The sequence below is a fragment of the Podarcis muralis genome, chromosome 8, assembly GCF_964188315.1.
Source record: "Podarcis muralis chromosome 8, rPodMur119.hap1.1, whole genome shotgun sequence".
Lineage (NCBI taxonomy): Eukaryota > Metazoa > Chordata > Lepidosauria > Squamata > Lacertidae > Podarcis > Podarcis muralis.
Window position 1 is genome coordinate 16,341,573 of NC_135662.1, and position 25,469 is coordinate 16,367,041.

Genomic DNA, 25,469 nt, shown 5'->3' on the forward strand with positions numbered 1-25,469 from the left:
CTTGGCACTATCTTCTTAATTGATAATCAAAATGAGCAGATCAAATAAGTATGCTTTGAACACAGCTGATAATTGCCAGCAATTCCCTTTGAAATTCTTGGATCAGTTGGATTCCATCATTAAACTGGTTGTTTGCAAATTCGCTACTAGTTGATGCAAATCCACAAAGAAACCCCTTGCATAATACAACGATGACACTGGGTCTCATTAAATAACATAATAAGTTTTAGGATGAGATGAGAGGGAAATAAGTTGCTTAGAATTTGTGCTTTTTTTTTTTTTTTTGCCAAATCAAGGCGAATGAGAGTGTGTAAAGGTAAAGAGCAAGACTCTGTTCACTGCACTGGACAATGTTGTGGTAGAAGTCAACCAAAGATTTAAAACCCCTTTAAAAGCAATGGGTGTTGTCCACTGTCACCCAAGTTGCATGATGGAACTTCCTTTTCCTCTCTTCTCCTGCATCTCCTTGTTTCATCACAAATCAACTCCAAACCTCCAGAGTACATTTCGGGGTCAGAGAATGGATATCTGTTCCATTCTGCTGGCAAACACTAAACTATACCTTAGAATGTGTTCCTGAAAGGTGGGGTGGTTTGCAGAACAAGATACATCAAAAACTTAATCGTAATACAGTGTAGTGTGTGCATACTTTCATTTCTTTAAAACAGCTTTTTTTTTAAAAAAAAAAAGAGTATATTGCCCAACTATTCCTGTCCAGAAAGACAGATGTAGTTACAGTGGTACCTCGGGTTACAGACGCTTCAGGTTACAGACTCCACTAACCCAGAAATAGTACCTCGGGTTATGAACTTTGCTTCAGGATGAGAACAGAAATCGTGCGGCGGCGGCGCGGCAGCAGCAGGAGGCCCCATTAGCTAAAATGGTACCTCAGGTTAAGAATGGACCTCCAGAACAAATTAAGTTCTCAACTCGAGGTACCACTGTATTCTAAACTCCAGAACTCCACGCTGTTTCTTTATTGGAATACATAGCTTACTGCCATTGGGACAACACACAATCAGCTACTGAATGGCCCCTAAAACAGATATCTAGGGTGTTGATGGGTTCTTTTCTGAACCAAATGCCTTCCTAAGGCCCAGTGTGTAAGGGACCTGGACTGCAGAGAAAACTTACTCATGTAAGAAGAGTTCCATCACTACCCCTCCAGCCCACCGGGGTCTAGTTTGAATGCATTTCACCATGTGCTCTGTTCCCTGTACATGCCAATAGCATCTCCACCTGGGCAGCTAATTATTGGTGTACTAATGCTACACATATATGGGATGGTGCACATGGAACGTGATGGTGGCGAAGATAGCCACCAACTCAGATGGCTTTTAAAAAGCATTCAACGAATTCAATGTGGTCAAGGCTATTAGTGACTACCAGTCATGATGGCCATATTCTACTTCTACTGTCAGAGGCATTATGCCTCTGAATACCAGTCTCTGGGAACTGCTGGTGTGCTATCAGGAGTCCAAGTTCCCTGCTTGATAACACAGTAAGCGTAGGTAATTAAAAAGGAGGATTTATTGCAAAAACAGATAGCTCCGGACGGCTCTAACAAAGCCTCCGGCATCATTACTCAAGATGACCCTTCTGAAGACTCCTTCCGGTGTTGACAGAAGATACTGAACTTATGACCCTTACGTCTCTTGTTTTGCTTCTTATCTAGCAGCCCTCCCATTCGCCGTCTCTTCAGACTTAGTGGATCAGCTCCAACCTCTTCCTATTCTGAGAGGCTGTCTCTGAATTTGTTTGTGCCTAATTGTACCTCCTGTGAATTTTGGCTGTATTCTAGCCTGCTCTCAGCTACTGCTTTATCAGCCTACCCATCAAGGTCAGGAAGAGCCGAAGCCTTCAGCTGTCTGCTCTCCCCTGCCTGCCTAACATCTAAGCCTCTCTGTTTCTGGCTTCTTTCTGCAGTTGGCTGCAAACCTTTGCTTGGAGCTGGCTCATTCCTGACACGGGCAGAGTGCTGTTGCGCTTATGTCTAGTTTGCAGGCTTCCCATAGGCATCTGATCACCCCAACCAGAGCAGGTTATGAGACCAGATAGGCCAATGACCAGATCCAATAGACTTGTCTTACATTCTTAAGTGTTTGAATGTGACAGTGGTGCACTGAGCACTTATGCAGGTAAACACTTTCTCCACTGCTTGCATCCCATATAAACCGGGCCTGAGATTTGGGGTGTTCGCTTTTTTCATTCCTTTCCCCCCACCCCATGCAATACAAAGGATCGGCTTAAGTGCATGTGTCCTACTAAGCGGAGTATTCCCTCCAAGAAAATAACGCATGAACAGAGCCAGAATGTTCTTATTAATTGCTTTTGAATGCTGCAGTTGGTGTTTTGTGCTTCAGGTAGTGCTGGGATAATTGAAACAGCTGGGGGTGGGGGAGGAATCAAGTAGGATTCAAGGTGGTCTGCAAAGCTCTGGGGACAGATGTGCATCATATAAATGCACATTAAAAATAAACCCAAATAAATAAATACCGAGTTACTTGCTCTTATTTACTTCTTGCGATCCAGTGGGACAGAACTCATTCCCACAAGCTTAGATGCTTGCATTTTCTATTATTACTTAAGACTTTTAAAGGGGGAGGGGGAAAATCTGGCTGAAGCTTATGTGATGTTTCAAAGTAAAGAGATGAGTAGAATTTGCATAATAGAATCACAAAAATGGAAAGCATGGAACATTTGATATTTAAAATAGTCTCATCTAAAGCTTTTAGCACAGGTAGGAAAGGTTAATAAAAACCCATCCATACAGCATATAAATTATTCCAGACTTTAAAATGTAAAACAAAATTATGTCCAATCCATCATCCTGCCTTCTCTTACAAACATATGTCTCCTTAACAAACCTTTCCTACTTAAACACCTACTTGAAAAATTAAAGTGAAATGCATCACACTTCTGACTTGTGGGAGCTATAATCCAGTGTCCAGTCACTTAGCTCTAGGACTTGGCCCTAGACCAGGGGTCGGCAAAGTTTTTGTGGCTTGGGCCGGTTCACGGTCCTGCAGACGCCACGGTGGGCCGGAGTGTGTGTGTGCGCACACACGCAAACAAACGCAAACACTAATTCTGGCACTCCTTCCGGTGTGAAGGAGGCGTGCGCAGCGTCCCATTGGCTGCAGGAGCTTCCTGCAACCAATGGGAAGCCGCCCAGCATCACAGAAGGCAGTCCCCGCTCTGCTCTGCGCCAGTTTAGCATGGCGCACAGGAGCCAACTGAGCGGGCGGCAGGGATCCATGGGCCTTAGGTTGCCAACCCATGGTGTGAGAGCACAGTGGAAGGTGCCATTGAGCATTTGCACCTTGTCTTGCCCGTGACAGTGAGTAACCAAAGCCAACCCTTCCATGCTTGGGAAGTGAACTCATGGGAGGGTCTGAGGGGTAGAAGACATGACTTGCAGCCACCATCACAGAAATGAAATGCTACAGAATGATGTTGGAGTACCTATGAGGAAACAGTTGAAGTGCTGTACTGAAATCAGGGGCCAAAGATCCGTTTAGTATTTTGAGATTACAGTGGTGCCTCGCAAGACGAAAAGAATCCGTTCCGCGATTCTCTTCATCTAGCGGTTTTTTCGTCTTGCGAAGCAACCCTATTAGCGGCTAAGCGGATTAGCGCTATTAGTGGTTTAGCGGCTTAGCGGCTATTAAAGGATTAGCGGCTAAGCTGCAAAAAGGCTATTAGCGGCTTAGCAGCTTAGAAAAAGGGGGGGAAAGCGAGAAAAAAAACACAAGACTAGCAAGACGTCTTGCGAAGCAACTCAGAAACGGAAAACCCTTTCGTCTAGCGGGTTTTCCGTCTTGCGAGGCATTCGTCTTGCGGGGCACCACTGTATAACAGTGATGGTGAGGTTAAAAAGAATTATTAGGGCTAGGCAGATCTGCCAATTTTGTTTCTTTTAGTTTCTCATGTTCCTGATTCTGGAATTCAGTCCCCCTACATTCGTTTACAACAACAACAACAACAACAATAGATTCCTTACAAAAACTCGTCAGAATTTAGTACAAACTTCTCCTAATAGACACATTTTTGTATGCCATTTTGATTAATATGCACAATTTTGCAAGCAGTTCCCCCTAATACAGTGGTACCTCGGGTTAAGTACTTAATTCGTTCCGGAGGTCCATTCTTAACCTGAAACTGTTCTTAACCTGAAGCACCACTTTAGCTAATGGGGCCTCCTGCTGCTGCCGGGCCGCCGGACCACGATTTCTGTTTTCATCCTGAAGCAAAGTTCTTAACCCGAGGTACTATTTCTGGGTTAGCAGAGTCTGTAACCTGAAACATCTGTAACCTGAAGCGTATGTAACCCGAGGTACCACTGTATCCCTTTTTGTATGTTATTGTTATGAATATATTCATCTGACTGCAGATGTCCCTCTAATAAATGCATGTTGGGTTGTAGAACTGCTTTACAAAATTCAAAGAAGTGCAGAAAGGAATGGAAGCATGGGGGGGAACTGGTTGCTTTGTCAAACACAGGCAGAGGTACCCACCAGTCCAAAACACTACATCTTCAGATTCTAGATGCACAACTGAAAATTAGCACTGGCAGCCACCCGGTTAAAAGCAATCACAAATCGGCTTAACGTATATGTTTTTCGTCCATTCGTCCATCAGTTGCATTTGCATCTGAGTAAAACTAAATGTTCTGAAGCAATGAGTGTTGTTTTCTTTGTTTTTAGATCTTGCATCCATGTGTTAACAGCAGGCATCGACTTAGAAAAAGACATTCTCTTCTATCACAGGTATATTTTTAGTCAGTTAAACAATTTGTTAATGGATTGACCTAACAAATTAAGAGAATAATATTGTGTTGTTGTTGTTGTTTAGTCATTTAGTCGTGTCCAACTCTTCGTGACCCCATGGATCAGAGCATGCCAGGCACTCCTGTTTTCCACTGCCTCCCACAGTTTGGTCAAACACATGCTGGTAGCTTCGAGAACACTGTCCAACCATCTCGTCCTCTGCCGTCCCCTTCTCCTTGTGATCTTTCCCAACATCAGGGTCTTTTCCAGGGAGTCTTCTCTTCTCATGAGGTATCCAAAGTATTGGAGCCTCAGCTTCACGACCTGTCCTTCCAGTGAGCACTCAGGGCTGATTTCCTTCAGAATGGATAGGTTTGATCTTCTTGCAGTCCATGGGACTCTCAAGATTCTCCTCCAGCACCATAATTCAAAAGCATCAATTCTTCGGCGATCAGCCTTCTTGATGGTCCAGCTCTCACTTCCATACATCACTACTGGGAAAACCATAGCTTTAACTATACGGACCTTTGTTGGCAAGGTGATCCTACTGAAAAATCTGTGTGTCTGGCCTTCCTGCTTGCACAGACGACCGTTGCAACCATCATCTCCCCCAAGCAGTAGGAGCCTGCAGCTGTTGAAACAAGCAAGGCCCCTTTAAAAATACGAGTTCATTCGGTACAGCATGAGACTGTTAACCTCAGTGTTGCAGGTTCGAGCCCCATGCTGGGCAAAAGAGTCCTGAATTGCAGGGGGTTGAACTATATGCCCCTTGCGGTCCCTTCCAACTCTACACTTCTGATTCTGCTTGGAGGATGGAGCTGACCACCCAGACTCAGCCTGGAGTTAATTGTTGCTTAAGCAACATCCTAAACCTACGCCAGTCTGAGTCCCACGTAGACTTGCCCACCCCAAATGCCTCACCTGCCTACTAGACACCATCACCTGAAGCAGAACAACAGCTGAGGCACAGCTACAGTTGTACCTCGGGTTAAGTACTTAATTCGTTCCAGAGGTCTGTTCTTAACCTGAAACTGTTCTTAACCTGAAGCACCACTTTAGCTAATGGGGCCTCCTGCTGCTGCCGCGCTGCCGGAGCACGATTTCTGTTCTCATCCTGAAGCAAAGTTCTTAACCCGAGGTACTATTTCTGGGTTAGCAGAGTCTGTAACCTGAAGCGTATGTAACCTGAAGCGTATGTAACCCGCGGTACCACTGTACTAGCCATTGAATCACCTTTTTTGGTTTTATCCAATGGATTGCAGTACATTCCAAAAGGTTAGCTAAACTTGTAAATAAGCCTCATTTCACGATGCAGGTTAGGGAAATGATCCATGCAGTCATTTCTGCAGACGGTGGGTCAATTTCCATCACTTGTAGCTACAGTTTGCACCAGCGTAGCTTGGAATCCTTGGCTTTATTGAGAAGATGTAAGTAGAGAATGAGATATAAAACATGGATGATTATGATTGAAGTACATTCTCCCCCAGGGGATCGTGTCACAACTGATGGTTTCATTTATTTTTTGTGTCTCTTTAATGAAAATTCACTCTGCTGGATATTTAGCTAGCCCAAGGAAACTTTTCCATTTGTTATTTATGATGTGTAGAGTTTCTCTTCTGTAGGCTGAAGACACTATATTTTAGAACGAACCAGGATGCAGATTACTTCTCACTTGACTCTTCTTATTCAATTACTACCTTTTCTCTCCTCCTGTTCCACTTGGCTTGGCAATTGTCCCATTACTTTTAGCAACCATATGCAAGCTATTATTCATGCTAAATGACCAATAGGGGGTTTTTTTTAATGTATGAAAAAGTCTGGCTTTTTTCATTTATTTTTAATTTGCTACTCTGTTGCTGTAACTGGTCATCTGACTGTCCAGTTACCAACTTGAATATTTCCGTCTTTACAGCACGAGGTGTAAATTCCAGCTAATATCTATTCCAGTAGGTGTTTCCTGTTTCCTCCTGTGCTTAAAGAGATTTCCCATCCTTTGCTTATTTATTCCGTGTCTCGGCCTTCCAGTAACAAGAGTTCTCTGGGCAGTGTGCAAAATAAAAATAAATCGCAAATACCGTACTGTTACAAATTAAGAAGCATCAGATAAGGCAGTTAGAACTTGAAAGCAGATCACTTGATCAAGTGATCAATATATTTTTTTTAAAAAAAAATGAAGCTGTGATGCATTAGAGCAGAGCAGGGATGGAGAACCTGTGACCAGGGATAGTTTAGTTGGTTAGAGTGTAGTAGAAGAGAAGAAGAAGAGTTTGGATTTGATATCCCGCTTTATCACTACCCAAAGGAGTCTCAAAGCGGGTAACAATCTCCTTTCCCTTCCTCCCCCACAACAAACACTCTGTGAGGTGAGTGGGACTGAGAGACTTCAGAGAAGTGTGACTAGCCCAAGGTCACCCAGCAGCTGCATGTGGAGGAGCGAAGACGCGAACCCGGTTCACCAGATTATGAGTCTACCGCTCTTAACCACTACACCACACTGGCTCTCCTTGTCAGTAGTGCTGACAATGTCAAGGTCATAGAATCGATCCCCATACAGGACAACAGCATATTCCTGTATTGCAGTGGGTTGGACTATATGCTCCTTGGGGTCCCTTCCAGGTCTACAATTTGATGATTTTATTATTCTCTTGGTCCTTGCATGGCTCCATCAGCATGGCCAAAGACAAGGACGGATGAGACTTGCCCTGCAACATCCAGTGGGCTGAAGGTTCCCTATCCTTGGAACAGGGCGTTGGGGGAAAAAGCCCAACAAACACACTATAAATCACAGCACTGTGTGAAATTGTAAAGGTCTGGCCAGATAAAAAGGTTTTTGCCTAGCATCGGAAAGATATTAAAGCAGGTGCCAAAGTGTGCTTTTTGGGGGGAAGGCTGAAGCTGGCACACCAACCTTAGCTGGTAAAAGGCAATCTAAGCCACAGAGGCCACTTATATCTCAGGCGACAAAGATGGATTGCCCCAAAACTTTGAATCTGACTCCAGAGGATCCTTTATGGGAACTGCAGCCTTCTCCAGAACAGGCTGAACACATATCCAACCTGTCTGTTGCTGTTCCCTAGATCCTTCTGCTTTTGGATGATACCTCAGCATTTTTGGACCCTCTTGCGCTCAGGTCCTGGTTGTCTACTGTGAGAACAAGATGCTGGACTAGGTGGGCCTTTGGCCTGATCCAGCAAGCTTCTTATTATGTTCTTATAATAACTCCATTCTGGATAGCCTCAGGGTTTGGAGACGAATTTCCCCTGTTTGGGGTGCACTGCCTGCCTGTGCCAGATTTCAGTCACATTGAAGATTTTCATTTTTAAAGCAACAATCTAATACTTTTTATGAAACAATTCTATTACCATTTTTATTAGGTGACAGGGGAAGCTTTAGATAAGAACAGGTCTGTACTAGGCAGTGATTTGCTAGTTGGTATTCTGTAACATTTGGACTAGCCTTTTAATAACTGGGATCACCACACATTGATCTGTGTTCTGTTGAGCTAGAATATGGTGGAAATGGCCTTCTTACCTTTACAAAGAAGCAAACACTCCTTAACAGAACCTTATTGGAGGTTTCATAGAATCTTAAATTTGGATTCTCAAGGGTTATCTCGTCCAACCCTCTGCAATGCAAGAATCTTAGGGAAGCATCCATGACAGAACCTCTGCTTGAAAACCTCCAAGGAAGGAGAGTCCACAACCTCCTGAGGAAGACCTTTCCACTGTCGAACACCTCTTACTGTCAGAAAGTCCTTCCTGGTGTTCTGTCAGAATCCCCTTACTTGTAACTTGAAGCCATTGGTTCAGGTCCCACCCTTCAGAGCAGGAGAAAACAAGCTTCCTCCATCTTCCATTTGACAGCCCTTGAGATATTTGAAGATGGCTGACGTATCTCCTCTCAGCTTCCTCTTCCAGGTTCATTATTGGAATTCAGGTCTCAAGCCAATGGCTTCAAGTTACAAGCAAAGAGATTCTAACTAAACATCAGGAGGATCTTTCTGACAATAAGAGTTATTTGAAAGTGGAACAGACTACCTCAGGAGGTTGTGGACTCTTCTTCCTTGGAAGAAGAAGAAGAAGAAGAAGAAGAAGAAGAAGAAGAAGAAGAAGAAGAAGAAGAAGAAGAAGAAGAAGAGGAGGAGGAGGAGGAGAGTTTGGATTTGATATCCCGCTTTATCACTACCCTAAGGAGTCTCAAAGCGGCTAACATTCTCCTTTTGCTTCCTCCCCCACAACAAACACTCTGTGAGGTGAGTGGGGCTGAGAGACTTCAGAGAAGTTTGACTAGGTCACCCAGCAGCTGCATGTGGAGGAGCAGGGATGCGAACCCGGTTCACCAGATTACGAGTCCACAGCTCTTAACCACTACACCACACTGGCTCTCCTGGAGGTTTTTAAGCAGAGGTTGGATGGCCATCTGTCATGGATGCTTTCGTTGTGATTCCTGCATTGGACTAGATGACCCTTGTGGGTAACTTTCAACCCTTAAAAGTCTGTTTCTGTGATTCCCATAGTCATGTCTTGTTCCAGTTAGTTCCCATGGTCTGGCTTGTTGACAGCCAGAGCTGGAAGCCGATCACTAACAGTGAAATGACTCTTACTGCGTTGTACGGGCACACTGCGCTTAGTGACGGCTGTGAGTGAGGTATTGTGCTGGTACTCTGTACTTGTCTGTTTCTGCCTGCTTTCATTAATGCGCTTGGCCCAAGTACTCCTGCTTCCCTGGAATGGAGTCTGACAGTGCCATTTACTTTCCAAGTGCTGCTGATGCAATCTTACCCGCTAAGATGCAGAGAATCATCAATCACTGCAGGGGAGCATTTGCCACAGCAGTTGCCACAGCAAACAAGAGAGGGGAGCCAGAGGGAGCTGGCATGAACGAGATCTGCCTGCTGGGTATAATGGTGTTGCCACAGAAGAACAAGGCAGACACGCCCTTGCCTGGCCTACTGCAGGCATTGATTGATTGCCATTATTTGGAGGACTAAATGCCCCCAGCTATGCACATGGGGAAATGCTCCTGTTGTTAGGTGTGGGACACATAGGCGGTAAGCACAACACATCACAACAAAGGTCTCTGTGGTTCGAATATAGTGGACTGCGGTTCCCATCATCTCTGACCATTGGCCGTGCTTGGTTCAGGTTGATGAAAGTCGGAGTCCTGCAATACCTGGAGAAGCACAGGTTCCCTTCCCTGATCTGTCTAGTCCAGCACCCTGTTTTCCCCTGTGGCCAACAAGATACTTCTGAGAAGACCACAAAGGTCTTGCTTTGTTACTGATATACAGCAGCACTTCTTCCAGACCTGGAGATAATTCAAAAGCATCAATTCTTCGGCGATCAGCCTTCTTTATGGTCCAGCTCTCACTTCCATACATCACTACTGGGAAAACCAAATTTAAGATGCCTCAAATACTTTAGCCCAGATATGGGCAACCTATACCCCCCCAAAAAATGTTTGTTGGACTCCAACTCATATGATCCCTAACCATTGGCCATGCTGGCTGGGTCTTTTGGGAGATGGAGTCCAATAATATCAGGCTCCTCATCCCTGCTTTAGGGATTTTTAAGATGTGGTGGAAAGTAGCATAATCAAATCAATCAAAGCATGGACAATTCTATATATCTAGGGCCTTGCATATTCGCCGTAGTTGATTAAAAAAATATATATCTAGAAAGCCTGGATTCAGTGACCTGTACATGTTATGCCAGTAGAGAGCATTTGCATAATTCATGCTACAGGGTTTTAAAGATCAGTTCACACAATTTTATTCTAGTTGTTGGAATGCCACTGAATCCCAACTACTGTCATTGAAAATTCTCTTGAGCCACCTCTGCTGCTTCCGGAATTTTAGCAGATGTGGCCCACAAACATTCAAGTGTGTCTTGTGGGTGGGTGGGGAATGCTTTCTAAAAATTCTGAAATGAAAGCTTAGATTTTCAGGCAGCTAAATCCTAAACTCAAAACAGTTGTACCTTGGTTTTCAAAAAGCTTAGTTCTTGAATGTTTTGGCTCCTGAACGCTGCAAACCCAGAAGTGAGTCTTCCGGTTTGCGAACTATTTTTGGAAGCTGAACATCCGACGGGGCTTCTGCGGCTTCCGATTGGCTGAAGGAGCTTCCTGCAACCAATCAGAAGCCGCGCTTTGGTTTCTGAACATTTTGGAAGTCGAATGGACTTCCAGAACAGATTCCGTTCGAATTCCAAGGTATGACTGTATGATGATTTGTGTTTTCCTGTGCTGCTGTGGAATTGCAAGCTAAACACAGCCTTGCATAAGCATGCCCATAGAATTTGTGATCACTTATCAGAAGGGTTTGAAAGCGCTCAGAGCTCTTCAGTATATATGTGTAACGATTCAGCGGCTGAAATCTCTTTTAAGAACAATATTAAATAACTATCAGGCCTCAATTGAGTGCTAAATTGGATACCGGTTCACTGTGGACTTGTGACACCGAGAGACAGAATACAGGAGCCAGGAGGAAACGTGTCAACCGTGGACGTACAATGTGACACTTTAAAGAGTTGAATTATACAGCGTTAAGTATGTTTCTAGTTTAGCGATAAAGGATTACACTGGAAAAAATGTAGAGGCCGTTGAGAATAAGTGTAAGAGAAGGGACCTCAAATTAATTGGTGTTGCAGAAAAGAACAGTTGACATTGAAACAGCTAATAACTAATAATGGTAAGGACTTGTTGGGAAAGTTTCTTCCACCCTTGAAAAGTGGAGAGAAGCTGTACAGAATACTAAGATGTGTTTTCTATACAGTGGCCTCTTTTTCATTGCGAGGTGGAGTCTTTGAAGTTTGAAATTAAAGCCCGATCCTCAGGAAGAGCTGGTCGGCAAGTTCCTCATGTACACGCATACCCAACAGGCTCTTGCATCCATAATGTGCCACTTTGAGAGTTGGCATGGTGATGGTCAATTGGGCCCACATTCCCACCTTCCATTTAAACCCTGTGATATGCTGTGATATGAAAACAAATAATTCTGAAAACTAAATTCTGTTAAGGGTGCTAAAGGTTATTCACCTTACAGAGCTACAATTTCTGACGTCCATGTGAAAAGGGATTGTGTGCCTTCCAACATGTCGCAGAGGAAAACTGGGGTGCACATTTTTTTCTGGTTTCCCCAGCCACTCTGGGCGACTTCCAACAAAATATTAAAATACAGTGGTCTGTTAAACATTAAAAGCTTCCCTAAACAGGGCTGCCTTCAGATGTCTTCTAAACGTCAGATAGTTGTTTATTTCCTTCACATCTGGTGAGAGGGTGTTCCACAGGGCGGGCGCCACTACCGAGAAGGCCCTCTGCCTGGTTCCCTGTAACTTGGCTTCTCGCAGTGAGGGAACCACCGGAAGACCCTCAGTGTCTGGCCAGAACAATGGAGGTGGAGACACTCCTTCAGGTATACTGGACAGAGGCCGATTAGGGCTTTAAAGGTCAGCACCAACACTTTGAATTGTGCTCGGAAACGTACTGGGAGCCAATGTAGATCTTTCAAGACTGGTGTTATGCGGTCTCGGAGGCCGCTCCCAGTCACCAGTCTAGCTGCCGCATTCTGGATTAGTTGTAGTTGCAGTTTCCGGGTCACCTTCAAAGGTAGCCCCACATAGAGCGCATTGCAGTATAAAGTGAGTTCTCACCCTGGAGCAGGAGGGAGGGGGGACCTTTTGGAAGCTGAGAACTACCTTCCCTCACAACCAACCTGCTGGGTTCCAGTAATGGCAGTTGTGGCCAGGCTCACACCTCTCGCCCTCCAGGTAAACAAGAGCTTTTGTTATAACAGTTCAGGGGCACATATAAGACATATAAACCTCAGAAGGCCTGCTCCGAAGTGCCCCTCACTCCAAAGTACAGGAGGCAGCACCAAGAGAGAGAGAGCCTGTTCTGTGTGGGGTGTCCTGTTTGCTGGATGCTTTCCTTAATGCAGGGCTTTAAACTCTGGGCTATAGCTGTCATCATCCCTTACCATTGATCCCGTTGACTAGGACGGACAAGGCCATATCCTTGCTTTAAACCAATAGTATTTAACAGTTTCAAAGGTGGGACCGACCCACCTTTAGTCCAGCTAGGGTTTCACTTCTCAGTTTTCCAACCTATATTTACAGTGGTACCTCTGGTTATGTACTTAATTCGTTCCGGAGGTCCGTTCATAACCTGAAACTGTTCTTAACCTGAAGCACCACTTTAGCTAATGGGGCCTGCACGATTTCTGTTCTCATCCTGAAGCAAAGTTCTTAACCCAAGGTACTATTTCTGGGTTAGCGGAGTCTCTAACCTGAAGTGTATGTAACTTGAAGCGTATGCAACCCGAGGTACCATTGTATATGGCAGCTTCATTGCAGTCTGCGGTCAGCTGCATCTCCCATCAGTTGAAAATCAGTCCTGTAAATCGGTCTTCCTCAACCTGATGCCTTCTGAATCCTTTGGACCATAACTCCCATCATCTTTCGCCATTGACCATACTGGCTGAAGCTGATAGGAGATAACCATCCTCTTAAAACACACACACACACACCTCTCTCACCTTTCACCTACTCTGAAGTCTTTTTAGCCCCAGGCAAAGACTTTATTCCCTCTGTCTTCTTACCATTTTTCTAATATTTTAGACATGTTATTTTAGTCCCTCTGGAATTCTCACGGTGATTGGTATTACTTGCACGGTGGTCCCTGTTCTTAGAGGTTTGCAAAGATGCTGAAATCGTTTTAGTTAAGGGTTTCTGTTTTGTTTTTAAGGCCCTGTTATGTACTGCATTTTGAACGTAATTGGGTATTTTAATTGTTTTATGGTTTATTGTACATCGTCACCTAGAGGCTTTCACACGAGGCGACAAATGAAATGAAATAAGTGCAGGGATGCCGTTCACAGCCCCTGCACAGTTTGTGCCCTCGCACGTGCAGCTGAACAGAAACCACCCCTCTTGACCACTTGAGGTCTTAACTCATCCGGACGCCCAAGTCTCAGAGACCAGCTGCCCCTGGGTTAGGAGATAAACCTTGGTCTGTGGGAAAGCAGGCTTTGTGGAGGAGATGAACACCTTGAGGGGAGATTGAGAGCAAGCAGGAATTGAGCTTACAGTTAAAGTATAAGAAATGAAGAGGGAGTGTGGGGCATCTGCTGGGAAGGAGTATGCAACGGAATAGAAAAAGTAGTGTAAGAAAAATGTAGTACAGTGGTACCTCTTCTTGCGTTCACCTCTGGTTACGTATCCTTCGGGACACGCATGTGGCAAACCTGGAAGTGTTTTTCTGGGTTTCACCCCCGCGCGCATGCGCAGAAGCGCTTTATCATGCTGCGCGCATGCGCAGAACAGGGATCTCCAGTTATGGAAACCTTGGGATCCGACCGGAGCTCCAGAACGGACCCCATCCACAACCGGAGGTACCATTGTACAGGGTCAGCCCAAAGCATTTTGGCACCCGAGTTGGGCCCCAAAATGTTGTTGCCTTCACTGCCTTCTTATTGCCTTATCTTAATGTGAATTGTTGGGGGAATGTGGAGAACTGAATTTAAGACTAGGACAATGGGAAACTCTTAAGAACTGAAATGGACAGATTTTCCGATCCCTAGTCACATTTTCCTGCATGGCTGCGGAGAGGAGAAGCTGTAAGGGAGCCATCCTTAGAGTCTGGGAGCATTGGGAGAGCCACATCCTCAGACCAGGAAGGGTGACTGGTGAGTCACCAGGCAGACGCTGGGACCCCGAGGCAAGGAACTTGACACTTGGTGGCCATGACTCACTGCACGAGTTCCTGGGAACTCTCAGCTTCCATGCAGTGAATCATTCATGTGCAGCCGTTCGTCATTTGGAACAGCATTTCCACTTAGTGCGCTTATATGGGTTACAGAGTTCAAGAACGCATGCTAAGAAGCCAAGGTCCCTGGTCTCAGCCCCAACTCAAAGCCAAGGGAGACAGAGGCATCTGAGCAAGGCAGCAGTCCCTGCCCACAACATCTGCATATAGGAATTGCTCTCAAACTGCCTTCTCTCTACAACACCATGCACTAGGATGCAAGCATAGGCTGTTGTTGTTGTTTAGTCGTGTCTGACTCTTCGTGACCCCATGGACCAGAGCACGCCAGGCACTCCTGTCTTCCACTGCCTCCCGCAGTTTGGTCAAACTCATGCTGGTAGCTTCGAGAACACTGTCCAACCATCTTGTCCTCTGTCATCCCCTTCTCCTTTTACCCTCCATCTTTCCCAACATCAGGGTCTTTTCCAGGGAGTCTTCTCTTCTTATGAGGTGGCCAAAGTATTGGAGCCTCAGCTTCGCGATCTGTCCTTCCAGTGAGCACTCAGGGCTGATTTCCTTCAGAATGGATAGGTTGGATCTTTTTGCAGTCCATGGGACTCTCAAGAGTCTCCTCAAGCACCATAATTCAAAAGCATCAATTCTTTGGTGATCAGCCTTCTTTTGGTCATCACTCATTATCCACAAGTTCCAGACTAGGACTCTGGTCATCCAGTTAAAGAAATCTTAGTGATGGATCAAATGAGTTTTGCAATGCAATCCTATTCCTTTTTAGGAATAAGTCACTTAAGAATAAGTTACTCAGAGCTCCGTAGGGCTGACGCCCAGGAAAGAGCCGTCTCAGTCCTATACATGTCTAAGATGTAAACACCGAAGTAGGTCTCATTGAGTCTAATGAGGCTTGCTTACAGGTAAGTGGGTCTAGAACAGTGTTTCCCAACCTTTTTTGGGCAAAGGCACACTTGTTTCATGAAAAAAATCTCGAGGCACACCACCATGCCAGATGGGGAAAGGTCACTTTTTACTTATGTAAAAATAAATAAATAAATAAATAAATAGTAACAGCATAGAAGGTAATGGTTAGGCTAGCATCCCTCTTCCAAATATGCTAGGTTTTTATTTGCAGGGACTGTTCTACATGGGAAAGCATTCAGCACTGTCATTCTCCCATCTGCCGTCTGAATTGGTACTATTCTGGGTCAACTTACTCTGCTGCATGTGTAGATGAAAATGGCACCAAGTGTGGGGGAGGGGGCAGAACAGGTTTCAGATACAGGATATTAAGCATACACGTACTTCAGATTGAACTGGTTGCTTGCTTTGCAAGTTTTCATTTCCCAAATGACTGCCTTGGCAAGCGCAATACCTACCAGGCTCAACGCCGGTCTTGCGCTGCCGCTTCCCGCGCTCTCAAGGACCCGGGAGGAGGAAGGCGTGAAGGGAATCCCGAAGGCGCGAAAACCTCGCGCATGCGCAGGCCTTCCGCCTGCGACAGCCCAGTAGGCCGGCCGAAGCGAGCGGCGATGGGATGTGGGAGGGAGCTCGCTCGCCGCCCCGCGTGTGCCTATGTGGGGCACGTTACAGCCCCGTGACGTCAGCGCCACGCAGGCAGCCAGGCAGGCAGACGGCGAGAGCCCCGCGCTGAGCGGCCTCTCCTCGCCGCCCCGCCTCTCGCCGCCCGACTCGCCCGCCTCCCTCCAGGCAACATCTCACGGCACACCAGGCAACGTCTCGCGGCACACTAGTGTGCCGCGGAACACCAGTTGGGAAACACTGGTCTAGAACTGCAGCCTTAATTACTTAAAGCAGCATAAACTTGCATACGACTAAAAGAAACATGCAAAGTTTGATTTTAGATGGTGTGTTATGGTTGGCACATCTTTCAATTTATTGGGCAAATATTTGTCAACTGACCAATCAATTGGCCATGTATTTGATGGCTGTCAAATCCTATCAAACGTTCCATAAAGTCATGATGCTGATTAGCCTGCTGTTCCTTAGCAGAAGTGCCTTTTAAAACTACTGCTTTTTTAAATTAGTTGCTGTTCCTTTGCTTTATTTCTGTTTTAATTTCCTTTTTTTAAATAACATGTAGGCTGGCCCTGGTGTTCTAGGATAAAAGCCAAGGAGAAGAATTGCTCAGTGAATCATTCATATTTATAGAAACCTTACCTAACATTCTTAAAAGTTACAATAATTTATGGGAGGGGATTAAAAAGTTTATGTTGTCTCCGAAAGCTACCTTATCTGTGTGTTGTTGTTGTTTTTTTGCAATTAGCAAAAATTCATATAATAATTCATACTTTGATTTGTATGTTGCTTTTGCACAAAAATAATCACGCTCAAAGCAACTTACAACAAAGAAAACTGAAATACATCTCAGAATCATCCACCACAAGAACAATTTCAAGATAAGATTTAAAAAAAAAAAACACCCAATAACATTATAGCAAACGTAACAACATGCAAGGAATGCAGGTGGCGCTGTGGGTTAAACCACAGAGCCTAGGACTTGCCGATCAGAAGGTTGGCGGTTCGAATCCCCGTGATGGGTGAGCTCCCGTTGCTCGGTCCCAGCTCCTGCCAACCTAGCAGTTCGAAAGCACGCCAAAGTGCAAGTAGATAAATAGGTACCACTCTGGCGGGAAGGTAAATGGTGTGTCCGTGTGCTTCTCTGGTTCGCCAGAAGCAGCTTAGTCATGCTGGCCACATGACCCGGAAGCTGTACGCCGGCTCCCTCGACCAATAAAGCGAGATGAGCGCCGCAACCCCAGAGTCGGTCACGACTGGACCTAATGGTCAGGGGTCCCTTTACCTTTACCTTTAACAACATGCAAAGAACATTTCAGTGCTATAAATACAACAACATTCACATTAACAGCATCACATCTCCTGGCAATAGCGAAAATAGCAAGGGCTTTTGACAGTTTCACCTTGGTCCCAGAAACACCCCTCCCATGCTATTGCTCATAGAATATCTCCTGCAGCAACTTGCAAACCTTGCAAAGAAAGTGTTGGGTAGCTGGAAACATCTTTCCCATGCTGATGCTGCAGGCATGTTGATTGTTGAAGTATTTTTAATTGCAAGTTAATGCTTTAAAAATTACTGATTTTGCAACATTTGAACTTTCCCCCCTCCCCCATGACTCAAAGGCCTCGCCCTCTGGTGCGTTGCGTGTCATAGCTGGTGCCGAATTAGAACAGCCATTCTCTCCGTTGTGAGAATAGGGAAGAGGAGGAAATGCCCCTTTTAAGATTCCTCCTGCGGTTGTTGCTAAGTACTTATATTTTTTTAAAAAAACAATTAACCTATTAAAAAAATAATTGCCCAGTAAATAAATAAAAAAATGCTTTCTGTCAGTTAAAAAAGCTTGCAAAAGGATGGTTAAGGGAGTGGTCCTAAGCTTCCAGGAAGGGCAGGCAGGCAGTCTGTTGGACACTGCTGGTTTTCCTCTCCTCTTTCAAAGAAAGGGACAATCATAGGGTTGGAAAAGACCCTGTGGATCGTCTAGTAGCGCCCCCCCCCCCATGGAGAAATATGCAGCTATCCCATACAGGGATAGATCCTGCAATCTTGGCATCATCAGCACCACACTCTAACCAACTGAGCTATCTAGGCTGAGAAGTCAGAGGGCTTTTCCAGTGCAGCAACTGTTCTGGGGGGCATGTCTGGGGCAGATAGGGTTTGCTGGTTCCAAACCCTCTTGTCCCCCAGACACTTCTCTGGAATAGGATGGGGGGGGGGAGAGATTATGCCAGCCCTGGGATTGGCATGGTTATTTCCCCTTCTGTTGAGTGAAGGTAAAAAGCCCAAGTAAAATGGTTGAGTTCAATGGGGATGACCCCTAAATAAGTACATATAGACTGGAAACATACATAGGTTCCCATGCCTTATATCCAATTTGACCATTTGTCAGTCTTGCTTGCACAATTCAAAGTGTTGGTGCTGACCTTTAAAGCCCTAAACGGCCTCGGTCCAGTATATCTGAAGGAGTGTATCCACCCCCATCGATCAGCCTGGACACTTGAGCTCCAGCGCCCAGGGCCTTCTGGCGGTTCCCTCACTGCGAGAAGTGAAGTTACAGGGAACCAGGCAGAGGGCCTTCTCGGTAGTGGCACCCTCCCTGTGGAACGCCCTCCCACCAGATGTCAAAGAGAACAACAACTACCAGACTTTTAGAAGACATCTGAAAGCAGCCCTGTATAGGGAAACTTTTAATGTTTGATGCATTACTGTATTTTAATATTTTGTTGGAAGCCGCCCAGAGTGGCTGGGGAAGCCCAGCCAGATGGGCTGGGTATAAATAATAAATTATTATTATTATTGTCAACACTGACTGGCAGCAGCTGCCCTGGATTTCTGGCCAAAGTCTTCCCAAGCCCTACATGGAGACATCAGTGATTGAAGGGGGGGGGGGGACCTTTTGCATGCAAAGAATGTGCAGGTACTTGCAGGAAGCAAACTGCTTTAAAAGGGCAAAGTAGAGTCAGGTCTAGAAGGAGAGAGTCAAGAAGAGGGAAATGGAGTTGTGTGGCTTTGGGATACTGCTGCTTAGTGCAGGTTTTATGATGCAATAGCCCTTTGATAGTAGTCTATGCCAGCCAGGATGCATTTAGACTATTACCGTAGAACTAGGAAGGAAAAGTACTGGGCAGGGATTTTATATATAATTATATGTGTAATAAACCACTTTTATATTTCATCAGCGGCAGCTAACTGAGAACACCCGTAAGCTCAGAACTAGCAATCTACTATTTTAAGATATCCCAGAGCAAGTTAATTTTAGAGTTAGTGCTTTGTAATTTTAACTAGAGCATTGCATCATTGGAGGATTTCACTTTTTTTTTACAGCGTTTTAAGAAGGGAAACTCGTGATTATCTAGGGAGCAGAAAAATCTCCAATTTTTATGCACGTGCAACGCCTGGAGGAGGATGGGAGTTCCAGCAGACAGCCATCACCTGGGGGGCAAATGAGCCCTATGTCTGACCCAGGTGAAGACGGAACCATCCAAAATGCATACTATATAGCAGTGGTTTTCATCCAGTGTGCTGTGACACCCTGGGTTGCCTTGAATGATGGTCAGGGGTGCCATGGGCAACACTGGTCTCTGTCTCTCTTTCTTCCCTCCCTCCTCTAATGCCCTCTTGCATCTCTACCTCCCAAAGGCTTGCACAGCTGTTAGTTGCAGCAGCCCTGGCTATAAGCTCCCTAGGCCAATGGTGCCTCTGGGGCTGGCTGGGGAGGGTGTGCTTCCCAGGCCCCTGTGGGGCATTGTAAGGAAGAACCTCTCTTTGGGGCAGGGGGGCAGCTCAGAGAAACCTCTGCTATATAGTAGGGATGGAGAACCAGATGTTGCTGGACTGCAGTTCCCATCATCCCCCACCGCTGCCCACGCCAACAAAGGTTTGTGGGAATGTTCAGAGAGGCAGGAGAGGATATATTGCTTAATGATATTCTTCCTAACTTGCATTATGTCTTAGCAGAGTTTAAATATTCCCTCTTAAACACACAGTGGTTTGCTTGTTGCAGGCTCGTCTGAACCTCTCTATATAAGATTCCTGGTAAGATCACTTCTTGTCCCTCTTAAAAAGAATAGACACGACAATCTTATTAAAGTCAATATAAAAGTAGTTTACTCACATTCATTCAGTTCACAGTTAGATCCCTGAAGGCAGACTTAGGTTACAAAAGTATATATACATGTGGAACTATCCGATAAGGGAGTTAGTCCTAAGTGACTGCGGACAGGCACGTGTTTTCACACGTAGAAAAGCAAAATGGAGAAAAGGAACAAAATAAGGAGGTGTGCTCCCCTGTCCAGGTTAGGTCACGCTCACCTCTAGTCACATGCAGAGGAAGTTTGTCCCAGCTCAGGAGGAAACAGGAAGTTTTCTCCTGGCTGGTACAAAGCATTCCCTAGCATGTCCACTCTAGGAATGTTGTACTTGATTGCTATGTGTTTCACATCCCAGAGGGTTGATGGGTGTTGTAGTCCAACAACATATAGAGGGGCCACCACTGCTTACCTATGCTGGGAAGTTGATCACAACTTCAGGGTTATAGCAAATCTCTTTAGAAACGCTCCTAACATTTTAGAATTGGGATAGCTTTTCCGGAGAATGTTCCATCTGTCACAGCCACCCACCCTCTGCAAGAATTCACCATGATCTGAGTTGAAAGCATATAAGGAACGAAAGGGAAGAGTCACATCAACATTTAGGCTAACTAGACATTAGTCTTAAATCATAGCCATACTGGGGATTTACAGCCACTTTCAAATCTGGCTGGTTAAAGGAGTGTGCCAGGTGTGAGGCTATACTTCTAAATGCAGCCAAATTCAACTTGACATCATGTCTATAAAGCTGACTTAATCGCCTAGCCTGCTAACATATTTGGGTCTGCATGCCAAGTCTGATGACACAAAGTGCTGGAGTACAGTGCATCTTACGCTTTTATTTCACTGCCTAAAATCCTGTTGCTCTGGAGATTTTCTTTTCTTTTCTTGTTAGCCTGGCTGGGCTGTGCAGTCAGCAGCCCTTCAGAACATTTTAATTGCAAGGAGCTTGTGGAGGCATAAATAATCCCTCTCCTTTTATTCTCACAAACTGGTGAACCAGGTTAGAAAAAGATAAAGAGCAATTGGCCCAGGGTTGCTCAGTGAACTTCGCGTCTGAACAGCAGGGCTGGTGGGACACTTGCGACAGTACAGGTGTTGTTGGACTCCAACTCCCAGAATTCCTGACCACTGGCTATGCTGACTGGTGCTGATGGGAGTTGTAGGCCAAAATCAGCTGGAGTGCCACATGTTCCTCACTGTAGAAGAGCTTCTTTTGGGATGCTGCTGTTAGCAGGTGGCAAGACCATGGTGCAAACAGCGTGGTGTAGTGGTTAGAGTGCTGGGAGACGAGGGCTCAAATCCCCACTCAGCCACAAAGCTCAGTGGGTGGTCTTGAGACAATCACTTATTCTCAGCCTAACCTACCTCATGCGGTTGGTGTGAGGATAAAATGGGGAGCAGGCGTCAGGAACTGGTCAAGCGTAGGTCTTCAATAAAACAATGAAGCACCCAGTGTCAGTGAAGTCAGCTCTTTATTCAAGAAGCAAAAACAGCTCAGTCTTAGGGGGCACAGCAAGCCTTCCCAGTAGGTCTTTCCTCAATGAAGCAGTTGTGAGGATTGAAGCTCTCCACCTTACTTCCGTTCTTTAAGGCTCCTCCCTGGTTCTTTTCCCAGTAGCCTAAGGCTCTGTCATCCTGTCTCTCATTGATCCTGCCTTATCTTTGTATTCTGGCCCCCTTCCACTCCTGCCTCTTGAGTGTGGACTGCTCTCTGCCACAGCCTCTCCCTTCTCACTAAACCCTGTTGCCTCTTCAGCTTCCGAGACCTCCTCCTCCTTCCAGTCTGCTCCCTCTTCTCTCTCTAACCACTTAATGTCATTCCACCACCAGTCCTCAGGCTCTAAGCCTTCTTCCTGTGGGGGTTCTCCAGCAGGTGCCTTGCACCAGTCCTCTGCTGCATCCAGCCCATGACAGGAGGAGATATATGCCTTGGAGGAGAAGGTGGGATATTAAGGCAATCAATAAATAAACAGAGCCAGCCCTTTGTAGCCAAAGAGATTCAACAGGCAGCCTCCTTTGTGGATGGGTGGCTTGAGAATCCAAGAGTCTTTAAATTGGTTTCCTTCATTTTTCACACCACATCCTCAGTTCTTTCATGGCACACCAGCACCCCAAGGTACACAGCATGGAAATGACTAGCAGGATGTTCCCATTGCTCTTGCCCAGCCAGAGGGTTGCCGAACACATAAGGTTCAATTAGGCTTTCTGTTTAAATACTTCTGACTCCACTAGTGGGACGAAGTTGGGGAAAGAGGGTGAAATGGCAGTACAGTGGTACCTCTGGATGCGAACGGGATGTGTTCTGGAGCCCTGTTTGCATCCTGAAGCGAACGCAACCCACGTCTGCGCGTGCACAGGTCGCGATTCGCCGCTTCCACACATGCACGTGACATCATTTTGAGTGTCTGCGCATGCGCGAGCGATGAAACCCGGAAGTAACATGCTCCGTTACTTCCGAATCGCCGCGGAGTGTAACCTGAAAACGCTCAGCCTGAAGCACATTTATCCCTAGGTATGACTGTATGGGAGTTCTTGGGGTTTACGTATCCCAGTTCACGTATTTACATATTCCGACTTTTTGGAGCATGCAGTCAGGAACAAAGTTGGGCGAAGTTTATGCCAGTTAGAGATCTACACAGAAATCTACACAGAAGCTAATTCTCAGAAACAGTGCAAACGTTTTCTCTCCCCCTGGAACAAATCACACATTTTAGATGACCCACAGTTTGAAAACCATGTTTCAAACAGGGAACTTTTTCTTCCCCTAAGCTTAGCAGTTTACCATTTATGCTGCCCTGCAGGTGGGAGATTGAATTCACTCTTGACTGAAGGAATGTGAGATTGGGACTGGGGCTGAGAGCATCCTTGTTCCCAAATTCAGCCAGTCACTTGCTTCCCAGCTCCTTGGCACTGTTAATAGCCATCTTGTCCGAGCACCACACAATTCCAGGTTCTCCTACAAGGATAGGAAAAAAGAGTGGGCTGAGAACGAAGAATACTCTGTGTGCTGCTTGTGAGCACCCCGTAGGGTGCAATCCATACTCTAACCAGGATGGACTTGCAGGATCCATAGCATAATAAAATTGGAGGTGGGGGCAGAAGTTCATCCATTACTGAAATTGTATTGGATTATTATTATTTTTAAAGGAGATGAAGCATTTAATAAACCAATAGGCATCTGGTTAGTCACTGTGTGAACTAGGATATTGGACTGTGTGTACCTTTTTCCTGGGCAGCAGGACCTTCGTATGTTCTTGTTTTCTGTAATTGCCAGAACACAGACAAACTCTGCACTTTGGGACTGCACATGCTCATCTCCTAGCTCCCATAAAAAGTTCTACTTCCACTGTCAGAGGAAGTATCCCGGGAGCCACAAGTGGGGAGAACTCTGCTGTGGGCTTCCCATGGGTATCTGGTTGGCCACTGTGAGAACAAGATGCTGAACAAGATAGGCCTTTTGGACTCACAGCTGTCCATGGAGGCACAGGTCAGTTCTGTGTCCAGGGCTGCTGTCTACCAGCTCCATCTGATACACAGGCTAAGACCCTAGCTGCCCTCGGACTGTCTCGCCAGAGTGATGCATGCTCTAGTTATCTCCCGCTTGGACTACTGCAATGCGCTCTACATGGGACTACCTTTGAAGATGACCCGGAAACTACAACTAATCCAGAATGCGGCAGCTAGACTGGTGACTGGGAGCGGCCACCTTGAAAGCCCTAAACGGCCTCGGCCCAGTATACCTGAAGGAGCGTCTCCACCCCCATCGTTCAACCCGAACACTGAGGTCCCACCTCAAGGGCCTTCTGGCAATTCCATCACTGCAAGAAGCCAAGATGTCTTTTAAAAGTAGGATAGTTGTTTATATCCTTGACATCTGATGGGAGGGCTTTCCACAGGGTGGGCACCACTACCGAGAAGGCCCTCTGCCTGGTTCCCTGTAACCTCACTTCTCACAGTGAGGGAACCGCCAGAAGGCCCTTGGAGCTGGACCTGAATGATGGGGGTGGAGACGCTCCTTCAGGTATACAGGACCGAGGCTGTTTAGGGCTTTCAAGGTCAGCACCAACACTTTGAATTGTGCTCGGAAACGTGCTGGGAGCCAATGCAGATCTCTCAGGACCAGTGTTATATGTTCCCAGTGCCCACTCCCAGTCACCAGTCTAGCTACCGCATTCTGAATTAATTGCAGTTTCCACCAGGGAATGGTATGCCAGAGATCTCTGGGCTGCCATGAAAAACCCCTTTTTGCATTTACCAGCACCGTTAGAGAGAATGAGACAAGTGAGCTGATGTCGGGTGTCTTAAAAGGGCAACAAATTTCTGGTTATTTCATTTCTTTGTTGTCTCATTTTTACTGCTGAGGAGGGGGAAAGGGAGTCACTTGGGGGATTTTTCTGCCTCACGCGCCAAAATAATTTCACCCTATTTGGAACTATGAACTTGATTTGGTGAGAGGGCATCATTTGTGGCTCCCACCTCGACAAACAAGCTATCTTGGGCCAGACCTGTGTGCGATTGTATTTTCAGAACTTCTGGGAAGGCATTCTGGGTGCCACCAGGGCTGGCTGTGATCTCACCGCCTTCTCCTGAGCTGCAGAGAAATCGAAATTTACATGCATCGCACAAATCGCACCCTTTCGCTCTGCACAAACGCTGCTGACATCCGGTACCCCTTTGGAAGAATGCTAGTGTTTCTAAGGAGTATGGGGAGAGTATTAGTCGATGGGAGAGGGCCGTAGTTCAGTGGCAGGGCCATGTAGGAGGTCCCAGGTGCAGTATCTGGCAGGGAATGCCCCTTCTCTGATATCCTGGACAGTTGCTGCTGGTCAGTGTAGACAACATTGATCTAGATGGACCAATGGTCTGATTGACCTATAACACAGCTTCCTATGTTCCTAAGCGCATTTCCCAAAACGTTCCTTCCTTTTCCAGGTTGTAGTTTCACAAAACAGTGTAATAGGTCGCAACCGCATGCGCTGGCAAGTCTGCAATGCTTAACATTGGCCAACTATTTAAGCTTTCGGGTACATAATGTTCAATCCGGTGTCGGTCGTATGTGCTGTAAAATGAGCCAACACCCTGTATATATATATTTGTGTGTGTGTGTGTGTTTAATATTCTAAAAGTGGTTCTGTTCCAGGAATTACTTAATCCAAATTTTGCTTTGTTTTCCCACCCCCTTTCCTTTTTCTCCCCCTCATGGCACTTTGAGCTTTGTTCGTTTTGGCTTTTCGGAGACGGATTCTGGGATGGGAAGGAAGGGTTAGGTTCCACATGGCTTGGAGGCAAGGCGTGCCTTTCTTCTTAGCTTTGGCAGAGGCA

The 25,469-nt window shown here is 45.9% G+C and overlaps 1 protein-coding gene across 3 annotated transcripts in view; it reads left to right on the forward strand.

Moving 5' to 3' along the window:
- SAMD12 (sterile alpha motif domain containing 12) overlaps positions 1-25,469 on the forward strand; it is a 209,634-nt gene that overhangs the window by 158,631 nt on the left and 25,534 nt on the right. The window contains exon 5 of one of the 3 annotated variants that reach the window (XM_028736244.2): positions 4,707-4,769. The exons of the other annotated variants lie outside the window; for them this stretch is intronic. Within the exon in view, the coding sequence (XP_028592077.1) occupies positions 4,707-4,726 (20 nt within the window). The 3' untranslated portion in view covers positions 4,727-4,769. The remainder of the gene's footprint in view (positions 1-4,706; positions 4,770-25,469) is intronic. 3 annotated transcript variants of the gene reach the window in all.